Source organism: Carlito syrichta, unplaced genomic scaffold, assembly GCF_000164805.1.
Source record: "Carlito syrichta isolate Samal-C Ts95f unplaced genomic scaffold, Tarsius_syrichta-2.0.1 Scaffold316463, whole genome shotgun sequence".
Lineage (NCBI taxonomy): Eukaryota > Metazoa > Chordata > Mammalia > Primates > Tarsiidae > Carlito > Carlito syrichta.
Genome location: NW_007260559.1, coordinates 137,477 through 162,535, shown reverse-complemented (window position 1 = coordinate 162,535; position 25,059 = coordinate 137,477). Strand labels below are relative to the sequence as shown.

Here is a 25,059-nt window from a genome sequence, read left to right as displayed (position 1 = left end):
TTAAGATATGATCTTGATTCCTTCTTGGAACAAGGAAAGAGGAGAGCCTCTTCTATCATAAGCCAGTGTAGTGGAGCAGTGGTAGTGGTAGAGAGTTCTGGAGATAAAATCAAAAGTGTATGGCTCAGGATCCCACTTCCACTACTCATTTTATAGTGGGCTTAGGCATTAATCATTCTACTGTGGTCTCCTCAACTGCAGAAGAAGAATAATTAGAAGGACTCATAGGATGGTTGTGAGGATCAAACAAAGTCATTGTAAAATGCTTAGCACATTGCCTGGTAGACGGTACCTGTTGAATAAAATTAGCTCTTATTTTGCCATTTCTTAGGGCCCATACTGTGTTAATTTTCCTGCCTTCTGTGTCTTCAACCTTTTCCACTCTGTTGCTTTCTTCCCCTAAGTGCTTAAACTTACACAAATCTTTCCTGTCTTAAGCTAACTAACCAACTAATAACTAAAAGCCCTTTCCTGCATCTCACATCTGTCTTCAGTTCTTATCTCCCACTTCCACAGTCATTTTTCTCAACTCTCCCACATTTGTGTTGTCACTTTCCTCCTTTTTCTTTGTTCATTCCACTGTATTCTGGTTTCTGCTTCCACTGTTGTATTAAACTACCTCTGATAAAGTCATCATTACCCTTTAAATTTATTTTTATTCCCATTTATCCTTGATGCTCCCATTTTATTCTTCATAAAGATCAAAATGATCTTTTTAAAATGCAACTCTGATCTCATCGCACCTTTGTTAAACCTAGTGAGTTTCTGTTGTTATTGACATAAAGTCTCAGATTCTTAATATAGTTCACTGTATCTTGCCTAACTGCCCATTCTTGTACACATTTCCTCTTCACCTCAGCGCTTGAGTGAGGCAATTCCTTAAATTTCCTTGAACAAGCTTTACTCATACCACAGCATTTGCATTTTGCTTCCTTTTTTGGACCTTTCTCCACCTTTCATTTGTTCCCTTTGGTTAGTGCCTGTCCTTGTTTGACTGGCTTAAAGGTTACATTCTCGGGAGAAGCTTCCCTGACCTGGCTCAGAAGTGCAGCATCTGTATTTGTCCTTCATACTACTTACTAGAATTGTAACTAAATACTGAATTGGTTTATTTTTCTTTGGAATGCAAACTCCATGAAGGCAAGCACTTTTTCATTGTTGCTGACTCTTCAGGTCCTGTTAGCATAGTTGTTTTGCAAGAAGATGTTCACTAAGTGCTTAAATGCGTTCGTAGAGATGTCACTCACCTCTTAACTCTTTAATAATAATTTTAAGACCAAAGCTTAAACTTGTTTTAATGCAATGTGTTTGGCGTTTCAGTGCATTGTGTAGGCATTCTCTGAGGACTTGTACCCTCCTCCTCCTAGGTAGTTAGGTGATATATCCTCAAATGGCTGCTGCAAATAAGTGATTTTTTTTTTTAGGTCTCCTGTTTTATCTTGAAAATGCATGAACATTTTGCTTAATATTTTTGTATTTGCTAAGCAAACAAAGAAAAAGTGCCTAAAACTCAGCCAGGCACAGTGGCTCACACCTATAATCACAGCATTTTGTGAGGCTGAGGCAAGAGGACTGTTTGAGCTCAGGAGTTCAAGACCAACCAGGGCAACATGGCAAGATCTCGTCTCTTAAGGAAAAACAAAAACCAAAAAAAAAGTGCCTAAAACTGCTTATCAGAGAGTAAACCAGACACTCTTCTGATTAAACCTTTTCCAGTTCTTTCAGCCATTGCTCTTTTACATTGTTTTAAGTCTACTTGGTAACCTAGTCACACCACTGCAAAAACTATATTACATGGTTTTTGGAATTCCAGAACTGAACATAGTTTTTCAAGTTATTCAGTACAGAGATGAATCTAGTGAGCAGATGGGAAAAATGTGATAATGCAAAAAGCTAGAACTGCTCGCCTTTATCAGTTTTCTTTTTGAAACTGGTATAGGTGTGGTAAAAGTAAATGCTTTAAATTGACCTACTTTAGAAATAAGGTAAAATTAAATCTGTGTCTTAAGACTGTGTGGGCTTAAGACTGTAAATGATGTGCTCTCGCAGCCTTAGTTTTAATAATATTTAAGAATCCACAAATGCTGAAACAAATACATTTTTAGGTTTAAGTGGTTGCATCTTTGATGAGATCTGTGAATACATGTTGTCCTTCCACTAACATTGTAAGCATGGATGGGTTGCAAGAAATCCTGCAGCTTTACATGTGTGATGACAGGTATAGACTTGACTGAGTTCTGAAAAAAATCTGAACTGTGAAATTGACCTTACTTTTTAGTGTGTATCTGAGAATGGTTAGGTGTTTTTTAAACTTATGATATTTATTACTCTAGTTAGTTGTTTGAAGAACTGTAATTTAGAATCTCTGAAGATTTTAATTTGTTACAGTTGTGATGAACTCATGTATTACACATTGTTTAGTGCCATATGTATTAATTATTTATGTGTGTAACAGGCAACTCAAAGTTATGTTGACGAATGTCCTATGGACGGATTTAGGACGAAAATTCAGAAAGACCCTACCTAGAATCGATGCTAATTTATGTGATGCCTACAAGGTACAATCAGACTCATTGCCTTCGACATCTGTTGACAGCCTAGAGACATATCAAAAATTAGAACCTCTTCACCAAAGCCTTAATTTTTCTGAAAGGTATGTTGTTCAGTATTGATTTCATTCAACTTACCACATTTGACATAATATAAATTTATTATGCTTAAAGATAAGATTATTGGATCATCTTATCCAAGATGATCTGCGTATGTAGGTGAGCCCCACTTAAAAGCAAATCTTGAAGTTACTAATCTTCATTTAGAAAGTTAGATGATGATTCTGCACTTCATTAAGTGCAATGACATGAGTTATATTTTTAAACAAGTATCTTTAGTACATTTAACTTATTTACTTTTAATAATTTGATTCATGTATATTACTTTTTAGGAATTTTTTATGATATAAAATGAAGATATAGATGCATGCACATATGTGTGTAGACACATATAAATAAGTGTATATATATTTCGTATTTTCTGCATCTTTAATATCTTTTTGAGTGTTATGTGTAGATCCTCATCACCTTTGACTTTGTGAGCTTTCTTGTATGTAAATGCATTTTTTAAAAAAGAAGATGATGTTAAAATATTGCTTTCAGGTTTTTATTAGCAAATATTCAGTTTAATTTGAAAACTGATTTTGTTTGACGATTGTCTAACAAGAATAATTTGTTTTGTATTTTCTAAAATAATTATATGTGGAGTTTGGGACTGAAACCTAGGAATTTGCACTAAGAATTTATGATCTATAACATATCTTTTATATGCTACCATTTATAGTTCTAGCCCTAAAATGAAAAATTTGGGGGGAATATACTTTATTTTCAGTTAGAATAGCCTACTATTAGCCTGACAGTACTTTGGTTATATGGACTGTAATCTGAATGACAGTATATATAAGTGCTTTATGCTATGACCCAGATAAAATCTGCTAACTTTCTGCATGATTATTTTAAATATTATATTATACTATATTATATTATAAATTATTCTTTGAGTCAGGGTCTCACTCTGTCACCTAGACTAAAGGGCAGTGGCATGATCATGGCTCACCGCAGCCTTGAATTCCTGAACTCAAGAGATCATCTCTTCTCAACCTCTGAGTAGCTGGGACTATAGGTGTGTGCCACCATACCAGGCTAATATATATCTATATATTTTTTTAGAGGTGAAGTCTCACTATATTGCTCAGGCTAGTCTTATACTCATAGGCTCAAGTGATCCTCCTGCCTCAGCCTCCCAAAGTGCTGGGATTACAGGTGTGAACCATGGTGCCCAGCTGCCACACAGTTATTTTTTAAATAAAAGGAGAACTTATGTCAAATCATTCAAACATTATATTGCACATTAATTTTTTAAAAGGGCATTTCTTTTACAAAGGTAAAAATCATAAAAAGCTAAGTTTAACGAGACATTTCTTACTAGAGCATACCTGTTGTAACTTAACTTTCTAAAACATCTTGGAATCAGACAACTTAGCATCAGTAATTTATTTATTTTAATTTTTAATTTTTTTTTTTGAATTGGAGTCTCACTCTGTCACCCAGGCTGGAGTGCAGTGGCATGCTCCCGGCCACCACAAGCCTCGACCTGCTGAGCTCAGGAGATCCTTCTGCCTCAGCCTTCCAAGTAACTGAAACTACAGGCATGCGCCACCATGCCCAGCTAATTTTTTGATTTATTGCAGTGATAAGGTCTCACCAAATCGCCCAGGCTGGTCTCGAACCTGAGGGCTCAGGCAGTCCTCTCACCTTGGCCTCCCAAAGTGCTGGGATTATAGGTGTGAGCCACTACGCCCGGTCTACCATCCATAATTTATGAAGAAACTTACTGTCATTCTCCTGGATTCTAGCAGCTTTCTTTCTCAGTACAGATAAACTAATCCCTTACTTTGCTGGTAGATCTAAACAAAGGGGCTCATTAAAGGAATGCCCTTCTAATATGTTTTACTCTTTTGAAAGGAAGCTTTCAACTCCTCACCAAATAATAACAGACTCATCATCAGTCTCCTCATCCCATGACTGCCCCTTTTCTGATTAGGTATGGTATTCTATTCTCTCAGAAAAATAGTTTGTTTTTTTTTTTTTTTTTGCCGGCTATTGTTAACAGCTAGATAATGTGTTCATAATGTAAATATAATATAAATAAAGAGTCCCAATACAATTTTAATATGGTTTTTGCTGTGTGTGTGTGTGTTTGTGTGTGTGCATGTTTCTGTGGTGAACTGCCAGCTAGTCCAGACTTTTTTCCTAAGCTCCAGGAGTCCTAAACTCAACTTGTTCCAAAGTGAGCACATCATCTTTTCTCAGACTTGTGCCATTTTTTATTCCCTCTTTTCCAAGTAAATGACTCCCCCATATAAATCAGAACTTGGGAATTGTCCTTGACTCCTCTTTTTTCCTTTTCCTTTATATCCAATCATTTAGACCATTTTATTTGCATTCAGGGGTCTAAAGGTGGTGAACTAAGTATCTTGGCTTTTATATGAGGACGGTTTGGCCTTCGGATTTCTGGATAAGATGGAGAAGAAGAATAGAAAACACATGATTCAAATCAGTCTTGTAAATAATGAAGAAAAACGTTAAGAATTTTAGAAATATCAAGCTAGCAGTATGTGGAATGCACATTTATTTTAAAAAGATATAAATCACATTTTAGTGTAGGTCTTATCTTCCTTTGCAGTTCACATGTATTTTCCTGGGACAAAATTTCCAGACTTGTATAAACCTTGGTCAATAGGCAAAAAAGGGCCTAATGGGAAATACTTACAAGACTTTGGAGAAGATAAGTCGTCTTTCTTTTGCTTTCATAAATTGGCACCAAAAATTTTTAGAGAAACATGGAGACAGTGTGCCCATATTCCATTAAGAAGAGTTAATTTCTGTTGTTTGAGATTTCCCTAAATTTATTTATTCATCATTTTCTTAAATTTATATGTGTTTGAAGAATTAAAAAATTACATATTCCAACTATTGTGACCATAAAACTTTTGGACACTACAGTGTTCCTATCACCTTAAATTTTTTTTTAAAGCCAGAAATATTCTAGTTGAGTGATAATTTATTCACTTAAAACTTAACTTAATAAAAGAGCAAGTTTAAAAAATCTGTTACTTTCTTTAAGAAAGTTACTAAAAAATTCAATTTTTTAACATACCTTTAAGGTACTGATTTGGAGGGTATGTTTTAAATTCTATCATCAGGGACAAACAGATTTATGAGAATCCTCTTAAAATGTTGCCTAGCACTGTTTTAGAAAGGCATTAATCTAGAATTACAGCAAAATGAAAATTATATTAGTGTTGTATATTTTTGCTTATTATATCATAGCTTTATTAACAGATATAATTATGTTAGCTTTCAACAAGGACTTCATTTAACTAAAAATTTTCTCTTGACCTGAGGTTGTATATTAATAACTCTTACTAGTTTTTCAAAGTTTTCCCCTCAAATGTTAAATTATTTGAATCTCAAAATTACCTTGCTACTTAGGCAGGGAAAGAACCTACAATTTGTAATCTAGAAAATTAAAAGTCAGAGAGGATAACCATGCAGAGACACAATCAGAAAATGGCACTATTCTCAGGCTAGTATACATTGCATTTCAAAATTTGCTTCTGCTTTGGCTTAATATATTTTTGATATTTTGAAGTGTGATTTTATAATTTTAGTAAATAAAGTTAAATAAATTCTTTTGATTTTACTTATACTCGTTATATTCTTGGGGAAAAAATTGAATAAACGTGTGAAATGACAACTTTTAGTCCTTCCTTTGGGATTGAGATAGTATACAAAGTGAAGTCGTCACCTTTATATACTTCAGTTCCTTATGAAAATTCAGAATTTTTTGAATTGCTGGCTAGCCCTAGAATATTCATGACTGTACTAATTTATATAGTTGTACCTCAAAAGACAGCTTAGATACTATGAATTCAATGCCAGGTGCGGTGCCTCATGCCTATAATCCCTGTACTTTGGGAGGCTGAGGTGGGAGGATTGCTTGAGCCCAGGAGTTTGAACCCAGCCTAGGGAGCATAGTGAGACCTCATCTCTATTAAAAATAAAATAAAATAAGTGATTTAGTTATCATTTTATAGATTTGTGTTCTGTAAGTCTGTCACACAAAGCTGTTAGTTTCCTCAAGGTACCCAAATTGGATAAGTTGCTAATAGTTGATGAAAGGTGTTTGGGGTATGACTGTGTGTTATGAAGAGCTAGGTGTACTGCAGTAATTTCTAATGATTCAGTTATATATCTTTCTAACAAGATACTATTTTCATCAAGATTACAGGCCTGTAATCCCAGTACTTTGGGTGACTGAGGTGGGAGAATCGTTTGAGCCCAGGAGTGTGAGACCATCCTGGGCAACATAATGAGACCTCATCTCTACAGAAAATACAAAAAATTAGCTGGGCAAGGTGATGTGCACCTGTAGTCCCAGCTGCTCAAGGGCTGAGGTAGAAGGATTGCCTGAACCTAGGAGGTCGTGCTGCAGTGAGCTGTGATTGCCACTGCACTTCAACCTGGGCGACAGAGTTGAGACTCCCACTCAAAAAAAAAAAAAGAAAAGAAAGAAAAAAAAGATTGCAGAACATAATAAATTATGATAAGCACTATTTAAAGGTTAGTTCATAACTTTGAGCATGATCTCAATAATATGAAAATAGGAGAATTGAATTTCCATTTATTGTGTATTTACTATGTGCCAGGAATTGTGCCAACTGCTTTATGCCTATTACCTCATTTAATCCTAACATCTGTGTAAAATAGATATTATTTTCCCATTTTAGAGATGAGGAGATCAGGGAGAAATTATGGTAATTAACTTGCCCAAGGTTATATAGTTATTGGGTGAAGAAATTCGAATCTGAACCTGGATCTATTTATAAAATTTATGGATTTATTCTTACATGTTTAAACTTAAGTCACCTTTAAAGTACTTTCTATTTGATGCAGTAGACCTAGCGAGACACTTTTTCCACTGCTCAAAACAGTTTTTGAACTGGTCAATTTTGATGCCTTTTAGTGTTTCTGCCTCTTTTTTGTTTCACCTCTTCCACATTGGCAAATCATTTTCCTTTGAGGACTTTTCTCATCAAAGTCACTCAGAGCAAGATCAGGAGAATAGGGAGGATGAAGATCATGCCATTTTGGGTCAAAAACTGCTGAACACTCAGTGTGGTGTAGGCACACTATTTATTAATCACCCATCTTGAAATGAGCACATGTGCTGAAAGAATTTCCAAAAACATTCACTGAAACCAAACGCAGCCTCTCACAACACTAGCTGGTCCACTGATGCTGATGGGTTCCTAAAACACTTAACTAGTGGGGGAAGTCTGTTCTAAAAGGGGTCTGCCCTCCAAAAAATAATTCCGTTTTTTTTTTGGGGGTCCCCCTTCTCTGATGGTTTGACTCCAAAGTCCTTACTCTTAATTCCTGTGCCATACTGCTTTTCTTTACATTTTTATCCTTCTGAACTTTACTTTTTCTCATTAGTGAAGTAGAAGTTGGACTTTACAGCGTATTTCATGTTATATCTAATTCATTAATTAAAATGTTCTATAATTTTTCCCTGTGACATTTGTTCACACACTAATAAAGTACTTTTCAGTTTAAAGTGTACCATGGTAGACATGCTGAGATAGTGATTTGAACCTTCTGATACCTTCTGAGGTCCTCAAGGACTGGTATTTTAGGGGATGCAGCATCTAGTGTAGCTTGTTATATAATCTTCTCAAATGATTTTTGGTTAAATTTTGAATTTTTTTTCTTCTAGGAAAGTCTTTTGCTGTCTGTTCAAGTCAAATTTTCATTTATCATCCTGGTTTCTTTTTCATCCCCCCCCTTTTTTTCCCCTATTTCTTTCTTCAAAATCTAGCACCAAAACAAACCATGCAAGATTAGAATGATAATTTATTATTCAGAAGAGAATTCTAACCCTTAGAAATTTTCCCTTTCCTTGCTGATAGTTGTACTGCTATTTTGGTCACATTGTTCTTTTCATCATTTTTTGCAGTACTAGTCTTCTAGATTCCAACTCTTGTATTTCAGAGAGATAACTTTTTTTTTTTTTGAGAGTGAGAAGGCAGGAGTTTATTAAGAATACAGAAAAGCTCCCAAGCAGGGAAGGACCCGAAAGAGTGTTACCTGAGAGATAGCTTTTTAAAATGAACTTAACATTTTAAAGCATATACAGATAATGTTATCATCAGACATTTAAACAAAGATATTAAATGATAGTTGACATTTCTTTTGAGTCTGCATGTATGCCCCAAATTTTCTCTCTACTTAAATACTACAATTTGTGGATTAATTTTTATTAGCAACTTTTAAAAATTTAATAGTGGTAGGGGACCATGAAAAGAGTACATCATTGATCTTAAATGAATTATCAATCTAAATTAAATGAATATGTTCATCAGATTCTCTCATCTCTTAAAAGTGAAATTTTATTTACATTAAAATATCTATTTGGAAAAAATGATTCTAACTTGAATAAAATTATCCCTGCTAATCATCTTTTTTTTTTTTTTTTTGAGTTGGAGTCTCACTCTGTCACCCAGACTGGAGTGCAGTGGCCGCTCCCGGCCACTGCAGCCTCGGCTTGCTGGGCTCTGGCGATCCTTCCACCTCAGCCTTCTGAGTAGCCGGAATTACAGGCATGCGCCACCACGCCCGGCTGATTTTTTTATTTATTGTAGAGATGAGGTCTCGCTGCCCAGGCGGGTCTCGAACCCGCGGGCTCAGGCAATTCACTCACCTCAGCCTCCCAAAGGCACGGGATTACAGGCTGAGCCACCGAGCCTGGCTAATCGTCCTTTTAAAAAATTTTTTTGATTAGTGTTGAGAACCACAGTTGTTTCCTTTAGGATTCTTTTCGTAGCAATGTATAGTGTGAGATCAGGTAAGAGACTTGTTGAGACTCCTTACTTTCCTCCTTTGCTCCCATTTCCATCTCAAATCTAGCATTTTTAGGACATTTCTGTCAGGCATTAAGTGTACAAAATAGGCAATACTAAGTAGGATTCTTAGAGATTTAAATTATGCAAATAGGAAGAAAAATATTTTTGCTTTTCCTTTCTCACAATTAGAAGGTCCACAAGGTGGAATATTTCATTTCCCTCATGAACCTCTTCCCTCATGGAGTTACACTTACTATTAGCCTGTTTTTTGATCATATTTACTCTTGAATAATCACAACACTTTTTATGGTGATTATGCTAGAAATGGGTATTCTTTTTTCTTTTTTTCTTTTTTTTGAGGTGGAGTCTCACTCTGTTGCCCAGGCAAGAGTGCAGTGACACACTCACAGCCACCACAGCCTAGATCTGCTGGGCTCAGGTGATCCTTCTGCCTCAGCCTTCCAAGTAGCTGGAACTATAGGCATGCGCCACCATGTCTGGCTATTTTTTTTTTGCTTTATTGTAGATATGAGGTCTCACCAAGTTTCCCAGATGGTCTCGAACCTGTAGGCTCAGGCTGTTCTCTCACCTCGGCTTCCCAAAGTGCTGGAATTATACGCATGAGCCACCATGCCTGGCCAGAAATGGGTATTTTTAAGGAGTTCACGAAGTATCTATAGAAAAGCTCAGTTATCTGGAATTGTTTGGCAAGTTAGTATTGAGGATACAGTGTAATGAAATAAAACAAACAACACTCCCTCCCCAAAAAATTATAATCCCAGATTCTTCCACTAAGAAGAGCTATTTATACTTGGGAAAATTATTTAACTTTTCTGAGCTTTGGATTCTTTATGTTTAAAATAAAGAAAGAACTAACTTATTTTTAAGTTTTCCTGAGACCTGAAATTGTATGCTGTCTAGAATATAGTGAAAAGAACACAGTTCCTTTATGTAGTGAAAATAAAGTACCTGTAAGTAATACAGCAAATGTACAGTGAGGTTTGCATTTTCACTTACTCAGATATATGAACATACTTTGTAAATTTGCAGGTTCAGTTTCAGACCACCAAGATAAAAGTGAATATTACAACAAAATGAGCCTCATGGAACTTTTAATTTCCCATTGCATATAAAAGTTATGGATACACTATATTTATTATATTAAGTGTACATTAGCATTATGTCTAAAAATATATATATATACCTTAATTTAAAAATACTTTATTGCAGACAACCCCTTCAGGTCCCCTCCCACTGTGGGAGCTTTTCTATCCTCTCAATAAATCCTGCTTTCTCTCTTTAAAAAATACTTTATTGCTAAAAAAAAAATGCAAACAAACATTCACCTTCATACATCATCATCTTTTTGCTGGTGAAGGGTCTTGCCTCGGAGTGGATGACTGCTGACTAATTAGGGTGGTGACTACTATTGAAAGTTGGGGTGGCTGTGGCAGTTTCATAAAATATCAATGAAATTTGCTGTATTGATTGATTCTTTCATGAATGTTTTCTCTGTAGCATGCCATGCTGTTTGATAGCATTGTACTCATAGCAGAACTTCTGTCAAAATTGGAATCAGTCCTCTCAAACTCTGCTCACTGCTTTATCAACTAAGTTGATGTAATACTGTCAAATCATTTATTGTCATTTCAACAATGTTCACAGCATCTTTACTAGGAATAGATACTATATAAAGAAACTGCTTTTTTCTCATTTAAAAGAAACAGCTCCAGCCGGGCTCAGTGGCTCAGCCTGTAATCCTGCACCTTTGGGAGGCTGAGGTGAGTGGATTGCCTGAGCCCGTGGGTTCATGACCTGCCTGGGCAACTTGACGAGACCTCATTTCTACAATAAATCAAAAAAATTAGCCGGGCGTGGTAGTGCGCGCCTGTAGTTCCAGCTACTTGGAAACCTGAGGCGGAAGGATCGCTGGAGCCCAGCAGGTTGAGGCTGCAGTGACCGGGAATGGCCACTGCACTTCAGTCTGGGCGACAGAGTGAGACTCCAACTCAAAAAAAAAAAAAGAAAAGAAGCAGCTCCTCATCCATTCAAGTTTAATTTTGAGATTATGGCAGTTCAGTCACATTTCAGCCTCCACTTCTCATTCAGTTCTCTTGCTATTTTCACCAAATCTGCAGTTATTTCTTCCGCTGAAGTCTTGACTCCCTCAAAGTCATTCATGAAGATTGGAGTCAATAATTATTGTTAATATTTTGACCTTCACTTGTGAATTGCAAATGTCAGTGACATCTACAATAGTGGATCCTTTTCAGAAGGTTTTCAATTTACTTTGCCCAGATCCATCAGCAGATTTACTATCTATGGTAGCTACAGCCTTACAAAATGCACTGCATTTAAATAACAAGACTCAAAAGTCAAAATTACTCTTCGATTTATAGACAGCAGAATGGATATTGTGTGTGTAAGCGGGCATGAAAACAACATTCATCTCCATCTGTGCTCTTGGGTGACTTAGGTGCACTATCAGTGAGCTGCAATATTATGAAAATAATCTTTTTTCTCTAAACAGTAGGTGTCTAAGATGGGCTTAAAAGATTCAGAAAATTATATTATAACAAGATGTGTTGTCCACCATATTTTGTTGTTTGTTTCTTTTATAGAGCACAGGCAGAGACGATTTAGCACAATTCTTAAGGGCTCTAGGAATTTTGAAATGGTAAATGAGCACTGGTTTCCACTTAAAGTCACCAGCAGCATTATCCCCTAACAAGATAGTCAACCTGACCTCTGAGTCTTTGAAGCCAGACATAACTTCTCCTCTAGCTATAAATGATGTAGATGACATCTTCTTCCAGTAGGAAATCTGTTGTTTAATGTAGCCATAGATATAAATTATCTAAGTTAGAACTTCTGGATAACTTACTGTAGCTTCTGCATCAGCAATTACTACTTTACCTTGCACCTTTGTCATGAAGATGGATTCCATCTTTAAACCTCATGAACCAACGTCTGCTAGCTTTCAACTTTTCTTCTGCTGCTTTCTTACCTCTCTTATCCTTCATGAATTGAAGAGAGTTATGGCTTTGGCTTAAGGGAATGCTGTGGCTGGTTTGATCTTCTATCCAGCCCACTGAAACGTTCTCTGTATCAGTAGCAAGGCTGTTTTGTTTTCTTATCGTTGTGTTCACTGAAGTAGCACTTTTAATTTCTGTCAAGAGGTTTTCCTTTGCCTTCACAACTTGGCTAACTTTGGTGGCAAGAATCCTAGCTTTCGGCCTTTCTTAGTTTTCAACATGTTTGCCTCTCACTAAGCTTAATCATTTCTAGCTTTTGGTTTAGAGTGGAGAGATTTTTTAAAAAAATTTATATATTTTTTTGAGACAGGATTTCCTTCTGTTACCCAGCTTGGAGTGTGGTGGCACAATCAAAGCTCACCTCAGCCTTGAACTTCTGGGCTCAAGCAATCCTCCTGCCAAAGCTTCCTGAGTAGCTGGGACTATAGGTGCACACCACCATGCCTGAATGATTTTTCTTTTTTTTGTAGATACAGTGTCTTACTTTGTTTTCCAGACTGGTCTCAAACTCCTGGGCTCAAGCAATCTTCCCACCTTGGCCTCCCAAAGTGCTAGGATTATGGGCATGAGCCATTGCATCTGGCCTAAAGTGGAGAAATTTTGACTATTTTTTTCACTTGATCACTTAAAAGTCCATTGTAGACTTATTAATTGACCTAATTTCAATATTTTTGTGTCTCAGGAGACAGGAAGGTCTGAATAGAGGGAGAGAGATAAAGGAGTGACTGGTTGGCGGGGCAGTCAGAGCACGAACAACAACATTTATCAATTAAAGTCAACATCTTATATGGGCACACGTTTTGGTGCCCCAAAGTAATTGCCATAGTAACATCAAAAATCACTGATCACAGATCATTATAATAGATATAATAATGATGGAAAAATTTGAAATATTTTGAGAATTACAAAGATGTGATAAAAAGACATAAAGTAAGCGTGTGCTGTTTGAGAAATGGTACGATTCACTTGTTTGACTCATGATTGACACAAACCTTAAATTTGTAAAAAAATGCAGAATCTTTGAAGTGCAATAAAGTGAAGTGCAGTAAAATGAGATGTGCTGTACTCATGCCCTCTCCTGTCTGTTATTTCCCACAAAGTTTTAGTAAACTACTGCTAGTGTCATATTGATAATAGTCAAAGGGGGCATCTAGTAAATAGGGGTTAGGAAAACTTAAAAAATACAGTAACAAAAACCAAAAAAATCCCCCAATAATTTGGCTTGGGTCAGTCAATTCAGGGCCAGATAGTAGTAGTATATTGTTATGTGGCAAAGTGTACCGATAGTTGTTCATAATATTAGCTAACTGATAAATATTGCACTATACTCTTCTATTTAAGAAGAAAGCAGGCTTATCTAGTACATTTGATATGGAACCCACAAATTTAAACAGGTTGGAGCTGACTTTAATTTTCTAGACATTTAATCTGTTGACTCTTTTCCTGATGCTATTATATATTAGCATGTACGTTATCACCAGTTTGCGTGCTATTTCACATATGGAATCTGTCATTACCATAGATGCAATCTGAATGATGTCTTTCTTGTTGGATTTAGTATTTGACATTTGTCAATTACAAGTATATAGTTACTAATCAAGCACCTTTATGTTGAATGAGAAGAACAAAGATTTCCTGAAGTGGTCTGTCATAATCTGTGTTTTTAATAACTACTGGAAAAGAAAATGCATTTTTTAAATTAAAAATTTAGGCTCATCAATAGCATCTGTTACTACAATTGAAGACATTGTAGGCCAGGCGCAGTGGCTCAGCTGTAATCCCAGCACTTTGGGAGACCGAGGTGAGGTGACTGCCTGAGCCCATGGGTTTAAGAACAGCCTGGGCAACTTGGCGAGACCTCATCACTACCATAAATAAAAAAATTAGCTGGGTGTGATAGCACGTGCCTCTAGTTCTGGCTACTTGGAAGGCTGAGGTGGAAGGATTGCCTGAGCCCAGGGGGTCGAGGCTGAGGTGACCGTGAGCGTGCCACTGTACTCCAGCCTGGGCGACAGAGTGAGACTCTAACTCAAATAAATAAATAAATAACAGACATTGTAATGGCAGGCTCTTCTGTGCTATACTTTTTAAGAAACAAGTAAAAGAAACAAAAAAAATAATGTTTATCCAAAACTTTGAGTATATATGGGCTGATTTCTAGGGTGGTGTAGCTCTCATAGCTTACTTTTGCTAAGATGACAGTGTTTGAAAATTCGAGTTCCTGGAATACTTTTTTTTTTTTAACTGAAAACTTCAGTATAGTACAGTGTTTGTTATTCTGTGTGACAGGATACCCAGAGTTATATTGACGAATGTCCTGGGAACGGAGTTAGGAAGAAAATACATAAGGACCCCACCTGTAACTGAGGCAAGTTTGAATGATACAGACAACTTGCAATCAGAGCAACTTTCTTCATCATCTGATGGCAGCCTAGAATCTAATCAAAATCTAAATCCTCACAAGAGCTGTTTTTTATCTGAAAGGTATGTTTAGCGATCACTTTATAAATATTATATTTATTCGTATGAACCCTCCCGTTTTCCCCACAGATGCTTTGTTGCTAAATGTGAGAATAATGTGCTCTGATAGCTGGTATGACTTCTCCTTTGGTGGCTGGAATGACTATTGGAAATAACAGTTTATGGCTAATAATCAGTTTCAGAAGTACTGGTCACCACTTTTGATTTTGGAAAAATGAATGCAGACACCTAATAAAAATTTAGTTACCTATTTCAGTATCCCAGTTTAATTGTCTGGCATAGTTGAAATCTATTCCCTTGACATCAGTCTGTTCCTCTCTTCTCTGTTCATCCATCTATCCATCCATCTAGTCTTATTCACTATTTTTATATCCAAATTCTAGAACTGTATCTGGCACTTAATGCTCAGTAAATGTTTTTGAATGCATTAAAAAATTAATTTTTTAAAATTAAATACTGAATGAATTCCTCATAAAAAATGGTTTGAGATAGCTGAATTTTATTAACAAATGTGACTTACTGCATCAGTAAGAGAACTGCAGATCTCAAGTTGCCTTTGTTTTAAGCTCTAGAAGAAGGTTGTGTGTAGATTGGAAATAAGGAAATATCTGTGGAAAAAGGTAGAGATGAACTGGGTGGGGTGGCTAAAACCTGAAATCCCAGTGCTTTGGGAGGCTGGAGCGAGAGGATCGCTTGAGGCCAGGAGTTTGATACCAGCCAACCCCCCCCCCCAAAAAAAAACCCCAAACAAACAAACAAACAAAAAAAACTAGGGATGGTTAGTTAATACATTCTAGTAGGGTTTTTTTTTTGAGTTGAAGTTTCACTCTGTTGCCCACACTGGAGTACAGTGGCATGCTCATGACCACTGCAGCCTCAATCTGCAGGGCTCAGGTGATCCTCCCCCCTCAGCCTTCCAAGTAGCTGGAACTACAGGTGCATGCCACCATGCCTGACTAATTTTTTCATTTATTGTAGAGACGAGGTCTTGCCAAGTTGCCCAGGCTGGTCTCAAACCTCTTGGCTCAGGCAACGCCTCCCAAAGTGCTGGCATTACAGGTGTGAACTGCATTACAGGCGTGAGCCACCTCACCTGACTTCTATTAGGTTTTTAAATTTTCATTTGCTATAAACTCCTGAAAGTTCTCTTTTTATTTTCTACTTTCAGCCTGTAGAATAAAGGGTCGCCCACTCCCTACCTCCCACCCCACCATGCGAAAGCAGAGCAGAACTTTATTCATTGATCAAGGAATGGAGTGGAGGAGCTCAAGCTCAAAGCACAGTTTTCCTGGGGTTAGGGTAAAGGGAGATTTTAAGGGCTCTTAGGGTGGGTAGTTGGAGACTAGAGCAAGGGTTCCTGGGAAAAGGTGGATTCTTCCAGATGGAGTTGGCATGTGCACAGACTTATCTTTTCTTTTGTACCCAGCGCTTTTTGTACCTAGCAAGGTACATTTCTCCTGCCTGGGTAGAGATTTTAGTATGGTAATAAAGTAAGAAATTGGATCAAGACCTGCACTGAAGCAGAAATTCAGGTCAAGGCAGCACTGCAGGTCTCCATTCATCTTGTGGCTATTGATATCTAGTCTTGGTTTCTGTACAGAAGTATAGCTTTGCGCTCATATGCCCAGTGTTTAGGGCTGCCTTATGAGTGAGAACATGCAGTATTCAGGGTTTTTTTTGTTTGCTTCTGTGATGGATAATATATATCTTATAGGATTCGTATGTAGATTTCAGGAAATAACTTATGTAAAGTTCTTAATGCTATTCCTGAAACTTTGTAGGTGATTATTAAAACATAGTCATTATTTTTGTGTCTTCCTTATCACTGTTGATATTAAAAATGCTATTAAGGACCATCAAGCTCTAGTTAATGCTACTGAAGTCTATGCTGAGAATACTAACGTTTGTCTGATCCTGAGACCACTATTTCCATTAACAGCATCTCCGTTGGACTTAGGGATGGGTATTGAACTCCTCAACCAAGCTTTAGATGTTTCTTCCATTAAAATGAGTTTGTTTTAATTCTGAAATTCATATGGAAAAAAAAAAAGAGCCCAAATAGCCAAAGGAATACTGACCAAATGTACAAAGATGGAGACCTCACTATCTGACTTCAACATATATTACAAGCCAGGTTGTAGTAACAAAACAGCCCTACATTGTTATAAAAACAGACACATAAACCAATGGATCAGAATAGGGAACCCCAAAATAAATCCACTTATTTACAGCCGACCGATTTTCGACAGAGGTGCCAAGAACATACACACTGGGGAAAGGACATCTTCTTCAATAAATGGTGCTGGGAAAATTTATGGAAGAATGAAGCTATACCTTTATCTCTCGCCATCTATAAAAATCTACCTAAGAGGTATTAAAGACTTAAACATAAAATCTGAAACTATAAAACTACTAGAAGAAAACGCAGGGGAAACACTTCAGGGCATTGGTCTAAGCAAAGATTTTTGTAACTAAGACCTCAAAAGCACAAACAACAAAAACAAAAAATAGACAAATGGGACTATATTAAACTAAAACTTTTGTATAGCAAAGGAAACAATCATTAGGGTAAAGAGACAACCTTCAGAATGGGGAGAAAATATTTGTAAAATATTAATCTGACAGGAGACTAAAACCAAGAATATATAAAGAACTCAGCAGTAAAAACAAAAAAACAAAACCCCCTAAACCCCAGATAATCCATTAAAAAGTAGGCAAAGGACATGAATAGCCATTTCTCAAAAGATGACATCCAAATGCCCTATATGTATATGAAAAATACTTGACATCACTAATATTGGGAAATGAAAATCGCAGCCACAATGAGCTGGACACAGTGGCTCACTGTGTCCACTGTGTCCAGCTCATTGTGGCTCACGCCTGTAATCCCAGCATTCTAGAGGAGGCCAAGGCAGGAGGATTACTTGAGCTCAGGAGTTTGAGACCAGCCTAGGCAACATAGTGAGACCTCATCTCTATAAAAATAAAAATATTAGTCGGGTGTGCTGTCACATGCCTGTAGTCCCAGCTACTTCAGAGGTGAGGTGGAAGGATCTCCTGAGCCCAGGAGATCAAGGCTGTGGTAAGCTATGATTGTATCTGCACTCTAGCCTGGGTGACAGTGAGATCCTTATTAAAAACAAACAAACACACAATGAAACACATCTTACTCCAGTTAGAACCCAGTTAGAATGACTGTTACCAAAAAGACAAAAAATAACAGATGGAAGCAGTGATGCAGAGAAAAGGGAATTGTCATACGCTGTAAATTAGTTGATGGGAAGGAATGTAAATTGTACAGCCATTAAGAAAAACAATTCGGAAATTTCTCAAAAACCCAAGAATAGAAGTACCATAATGATACAGCAGTTCCACTACTAGGTATTTTTCCAAAAGAAGGGAAACCAGCATATCAAAGGTACACATGTATCCTCATGTTTATTGCAGCACTATTCAAGTAGCAAACATATGGAATCAACCTAAGTGTCCATCAGCAGATGAAGAAATTGTAGGGTATACAGAGAGTTCCCCCAAAATGTATTCATATTTTAAGAAAGAAAGCCGACCTCAGTGGCTCAGCCTGTAATCCCACGCCTTTGGGAGGCTGAGGTGAGTGGATTGCCTGAGCCCACGGGTTCGAGACCTGCCTGGGCAACTTGGCGAGACCTCACCTCTACAATAAATCAAAAAATCAGCCGGGTGTGGTAGCGCGTGCCTGTAATTCCGGCTACTCGGAAGGCTGAGGTGGCAGGATCGCCGAAGCCCAGCAGATCGAGGCTGCGGTGACCGGGAGCGGCCACTGCACTCCAGTGTGGGCGACGGAGTGAGACTCCAACTCAAAAAAAAAAAAGAAAGAAAGAAAAAACTGTACTAAAATTGTAATAATATATACCGAAAACAAAGAATGAATACAAGCCACCTTTGACTTCTGCACTTACACATTGCTACCATAATTTTATTTAACTTCGAAAAGTAATGCATAGGCTACATCTCTTAAAATGTGTATGCATTTGCTTGGCCCCCCGGCATACACAATGTAATACTATTTGGCAATAAAAAGTAATGAAATCATGTCATTTGCAGCAACATGGATGAAACTGAAAGTCGTTAAGTGAAATAAACTAGGCACAGAAAGACAAATATTGCATGTTCTTTCTCATATTTGAGACCTAAAAAAAGTTGATCTCATGGAAGTAAGAGAGTAGAATGGTAGATATTAGACTGGGAAAGGTATGTTTGGAAACGAGCAATGAATAAGGTTTGTTAATGGCAACAAAATGCAGTTTGATAGAGAATTAAGTTCTAATGTTCAGTAGCAGAGCAGGGTGACAGTAGTTAATAATAGTGTTATTGTACATTTCAAAGTAGCTGGAAGAGAGGACTTGAAATATTACCAACACAGAAATGATAAATACCCAAGGTGATGAATTTCCCAAATTCTCTGACTTGGTTATCACACATTCTGTGCATTTAATAAAATATCACATGGACCCCATGAATATATACATATTATATATCAATAAAAATAAAAAGAGTTCATTTTGAGGAGAATCCAGAATACTTCTATGGAAATACATTACAAGAATGGTTATACCATCATTTCTATAGATTAGGCTCCGGTAAAATGAAAATAGAGGATGAACATAAAATATGTTCAGGATAGAACTTGATTGTAACTAACCACCTCCCAGCTTGCCTGTCTCAAAATCAGGAGTAGTTTGAGGTGAGAGGATTGTCTGAGCCCACGGGTTCGAGACCAGCCTGGGCAACTTGGCGAGACCTCATCTCTACAAAAAAAAAAAAAAACAACAATAATCAGGAGTAGTAAATAGAAATTATTTAGGCCTTCTCAGAAGGAGACATGATTTCTTTGCTGTGGTATTACACTGTGAAAAATGCTATTCCTGTATTAAGTCTTTTATTATAGACTTAAATTGCAGCTTAAGCAATTTGCTTAATTTATCTATGACTCAGCTTACCTCACCTGCAAAAATGATACACTTAGGTGTATTGGAGGAGTAAATGAGAAAATATATGTAAAACACTTATGACTCTCAATAAGTGAGGACATTCATTACTATTTTCTATTTGGAATTGTTGATAGATTTTTATTGTCCTAATAGTCTTTAAAAATACCATCACATTATATAATAATTTAATTGTTGTAAAATGTTTAAATACTAGGTGTGTCAAAAATGTATACAAATTTTAAGCGATGCTATCTATGTATTACTTTTCGAAATTGAATTAAATTACAGTAGCAAGTGCATTATGACATTCAATAAAAAGATGGCATTAATCAAATGAATGCTAGCATCACCATACAACAGTCAGGACAGTCAGAGAAAATGATGAAAGCGTGGTTGTCATTCAAGGAGTGCAAGACCATTTTGAAGTGGTGTTTGAAATTCGAGAACGAGCCAGGCTTGGTGGCTCAGCCTGTAATCCTGTGCTTTGCGAAGCTGAGGTGAGTGAATTGCCTGAGCCCGCGGGTTTGAGATCCGCCTGGGCAACTTGGCGAGACCTCATCTCTACAATGAATCAAAAAATTAGCTGGGCTTGGAAGGCTGAAACGGAAGGATCGCTGGAGCCCAGCAGGTTGAGGCTGCAGTGACCGGGAGGGGCCATTGCACTCCAGTCTGGGCGACAGAGTGAGACTCCAACTCAAAAAAAAAAAAGAAATTCGAGAAAGTTGTGGAAACACAAGGACTGGAGGCATGAGTATGCAACAGAAACTCCGACATGCCTAACAATGGCATGCATTTGAGATAAGTTTGAGACACGTGGTACTGTATGTGATATACACAAGGGAAGATCCAGAAGGCCTCTGCAGCAAGTTCTGATAGGTCAAAGAGGTGTGATTGAATTTCCCCCACATTCTCCTAATTTAACACCCCTTGACTTTTACCTATGGCGTACCTTAAAGGATGTGGTATACTATAGTTAACTGGCTACACTGGCAGTACTTCAGGAAGAAACTGAAATGACATGCACTGTGAAACAAGTGGATACTTTGGTCAGTGTTGCTCACGCAGTAATTTGCAGTATTCAGAAGTGTCTGGACAGCGATGGGAACCACTTTGAGCACTTCTTGTAATTGCAGAAGTCAAATATGACTTCTATTAATCTTTTGTTATTGGTATTTATTGAGTATTGTAATTTTAATGCAATTTTTTTCTTTTTAAAAAATGTGTATACTTTTTTGGCACCATCTGTATTAGAGAAAATGCCACTGTTAATTTCATTTCTCAAAGATAACATGGTTAATAGTTTTACTATATATATACATGTATATATTTATAAGTATATATATATACACAGTATATACTTGTACACTTTCTTACATAAATAGCATCGTGGGGTAAATGCTGTTCCAAAATCAGCTCTTCTCTTATAATTTGATAATTTTCCACATTAGTACATAGAGATCTACCTTATCTTCTTTTACTTTTTTAATTTTAATTTTTTGGTTGTACATTGACAAATAACAATGGTATATATTTTGAGAGTACAAAATGATGTTCCAATTCATGCATATATAACAATTAAATCTAGCTAATAATTAAATTAATTAGCATATTCTTCACCTAAAATACCATTTTTTTTGTGGTCAGAACTTGAAATTTGCTCTTGTGATTTTGAGTGTATAATAACATTATTTACTGTATTCACCATGCTCTGCAATGTGTCTCAAAAAAATGATTTTTCCAGCTGGGCTCGGTGGCTCAGCCTGTAATCCCGCACCTTTGGGAGGCTGAGGTGAGTGGATTGCCTGAGCCCGCGGGTTCGAGACCCGCCTGGGCAGCGAGACCTCATCTCTACAATAAATCAAAAAATCAGTCGGGCGTGGTAGCACGTGCCTGTAATTCCGGCTACTCGGAAGGCTGAGGCGGAAGGATCGCCGGAGCCCAGCAGGTCGAGGCTGCGGTGGCCAGAAGCGGCCACTGCATTCCAGTCTGGGTGACAGAGTGAGACTCCAACTCAAAAAAAAAAAAGATTTTTCCTGTCTAATTGAAACTTTGTACGCTTTGACCATCATCTTCCCCTTCTCCCCACTTTCTGAGCCTCTGGTAATACCATTCTACTCTCTTCTGTTAGATTTCACATGTAAGTGAGAATATGTGATGTTTGTCTTTCTGTGGTATGAGTTGTAATGTCACCTTTTTTGTTTCTGATTTTATTCATTTGGGTCTTAATTTTTTTTCTTGGTTCATGTAGCTAGTGGTTGATCTTGTTTGTCTTTTTAAAAAGCCAAATTTTCATTATGCTAATCCTTTTTAAAATTCTCTATTTCATATATTTCTGCTTTGATCTTTTTCCTCCCTTTCTTCCTCCCTCCCTCTCTCTCCTTCCCTCCCTATCTCTTTCTTGTCAGGGTTTCACTCTGTCACCCATGCTGGAGTGCAATGGCACTATCCCAGCTCAAACTCCTGGGCTCAAGTGATCCTCCTGCCTCAGCTTCCTGAGTAGTTGGGACTACGGGTGCATGTCATCATGCCCTGCTTAGTTCTCTTCTTCTACTTTTGGACTTGGTTCTTCCCTTTCTGTTTTTTTTTGGGTACATTATTTGGTTGGTTGTTTAAAATCTTTCTGCTTTTTGATTTAGGCATTTACTGCTATAACTTTCCTCTAGGCACCATTTTTGCTGTATTTTATAGGTTTTGGTGTACTGTGTTTCTATTTTTATTTGTTTCAAGATTTCTTTTATTTTCTTCTTGATTGTTTTCATGACCCAGTGGTCTTTAGGAGCATGTTGTTTAATTTCCGTGTACTTGTATAGTTTCTAATGTTGCTTTTGTTATTGATTTCTAGTATTATTCCATTTTGTTCTGAGAAGATACTTGATATGATTTTGGTCATTAAAATCTTGTAGAGACTTGTTTTATCTTTATAAATTCTCCAGATGTGATCCATCCTAGAAGATGTTCCATGTTCTGCTGAGGAGAATGTGAATTCTGCAGCTGTTGGATGAAATGTTCTGTAGATGTTTGTTGGCCCGTTTGATCTGTAGTACAGATTAAGTCTGATGTTTCTTTATTGATTTTCTGTCTTGATCTATCCAATGCTGAGTTTGAGGTGTTAGAGTCTCTCTCTCTCTCTCTCTCTCTCTCTCTCTCTTTTTTATTTTTTTGAGTTGGTCTTGCTTTCTTGCCCAGGCTGTAGTGCAATGGCATGATTATGGCTCACTACAGCCTTGAATGCCTGGGCTCAGCCACATAGGTGCATGCCACCATGCCAGGCTAATTAAAAAAAAAATTTTTTTTTTTGGTAGAGACAAGTTCTTGCTATGTTGCCTGGGCTCTCTTTTTAGATCTAATAATATTTGCTTCATATATCTGGGTGCTCTGATATTGACTGCATATGTATTTAGAATTATTAGGTCCTCTTTCTGCATTGATTCCTTTATCATTGTATAATGATCTTATTTTCCTCTTTTTTTCAGTTTTTGAAGTCTATTTTACATAAGCATAGCTACTCCTGCATGCTTTTGGTTTCCATTTGCATGCAGTCTTTCTTTTTTCCGATCTTTTTACTTTCAGTTCGTGTATGTCCTTACAGGTGAAGTGAGTAATTATAGGCAACATATAGTTGGGTCATGTTTTTTAGTCCAATCAACCAGTTCATATTTTTTATGTTGAGAATTTAATCCTTTTACACATTCAAGGCTATTGATGATAGGTGAGGACTCACCTACATTTTATTGTTGTCTGTTTGTTTTGCATGTCCTTTGACACTTTCTTATTGTTTGTCAGTCCAGTTGGATGGTTTTCCATAGTGATAATGTTTGATTCCCTTCTCTTTTTTATTTATGTATCTGCTTTACTAGTTAGTTTTACTTTTGGGTATGTTGATGATTTTAGATATTGTCCTTTCATTTCCAAGTGTAGGATTGTCTTAAGCATTTAGGGTTCATTTAGTGGTGATGAATTTCCTCAACTTTTACTTGTCTGGGAAAAACTTTATTTCTCCTTCATTTATAACTTTGCTGGGTGAAATATCCTTGGCAATGTGTATTGGGTCCTATACTATACATATCATACTATGCTGTACTGTACTATGCTATACCATGCTATAGAAAGATAACTTTTCTGGGTATAGTATCCTTGGTTGGCGGGGTTTTTTTTCTTTAGATATAGCCTCCTGTTGTCTTCTGGCCTGTAAGTCATCTGCAGAGAAATCTGCTGTTTGATGAACATTCCCTTATAAATGAATAGACAACTTCCTCTTGTTGTTTTTAGAATTTTCTTGTTGTCTTTGACTTTTGACAGTTTGGCTATAATGTGCTGTGGAGAAGATGTTTTTGAGTTGTATCTGTTTGGGCATCTCTGAGCTTTCTGTATCTGGATGCCCGAATCTCCTGTTCTTGCTGGAGGCTGAGGTAGAAGGATTGCTTGAATGCAGGAATTTGAAAGTGCAATGAGGCTATAATTGTGTCACTCTGGGTGACAGAGCAATACCTTGTCTCTTAAAAAAAAAAAAAAAAAGTAAAAAAAAAATAGGTAAAATAAATTTCTTGCTAGACTTGGGAAGTTTTCAGCTATTATTTCCTATGAAATAGGTTTTCTATTCTTTTGGATTTTTCTTTATCTTCTGGGACATTGAAAATAAAATATTTGATTGCTTTATGATGTCTTATATATTTTATATGCGTTCTTCATTTAAAATTTTTTTTTCCTTTTTTTTTTTTTGGTTTGTGTTTTTTCCAAAGAGCAGTCCTCAAGTTCAGGAATTATTTCTCTCTCTTGTTGTAGTGTATTGTTGATGCTCTCAGTTATAGTCTTTAATTTTATTTCTTGATTTCTTCAGTCCCAGGATTTTTCCTGGTTCTTTTTAATGCTATTTATTTTTTATTTTATTTTATTTTATTTTTTGAGTTGGAGTCTCACTCTGTCACCCAGACTGGAGTGCAGTGGCTGCTCCCGGTCATCGCAGCCTCGACCTGCTGGGCTCCGGCGATCCTTCTGCCTCAGTCTTCCGAGAAGCTGGAACTACAGGCGTGCGCTACCACGCCCAGCTGACTTTTTTTTTATTTATTGTAGAGATGAGGTCTGGCTGCCCAGGCGGGTCTCGAACCCACGGGCTCAG

General features: G+C 37.0%; 1 protein-coding gene across 1 annotated transcript in view; it reads left to right on the top strand.

The window, feature by feature from the left end:
* Window positions 1–25,059, top strand: part of SENP7 (SUMO1/sentrin specific peptidase 7) — an 85,497-nt gene that overhangs the window by 47,270 nt on the left and 13,168 nt on the right. Inside the window, exon 4 of the mRNA XM_008074454.2 lies at window positions 2,456–2,653. Within this exon, the coding sequence (XP_008072645.1) occupies window positions 2,456–2,653 (198 nt within the window). The remainder of the gene's footprint in view (window positions 1–2,455; window positions 2,654–25,059) is intronic.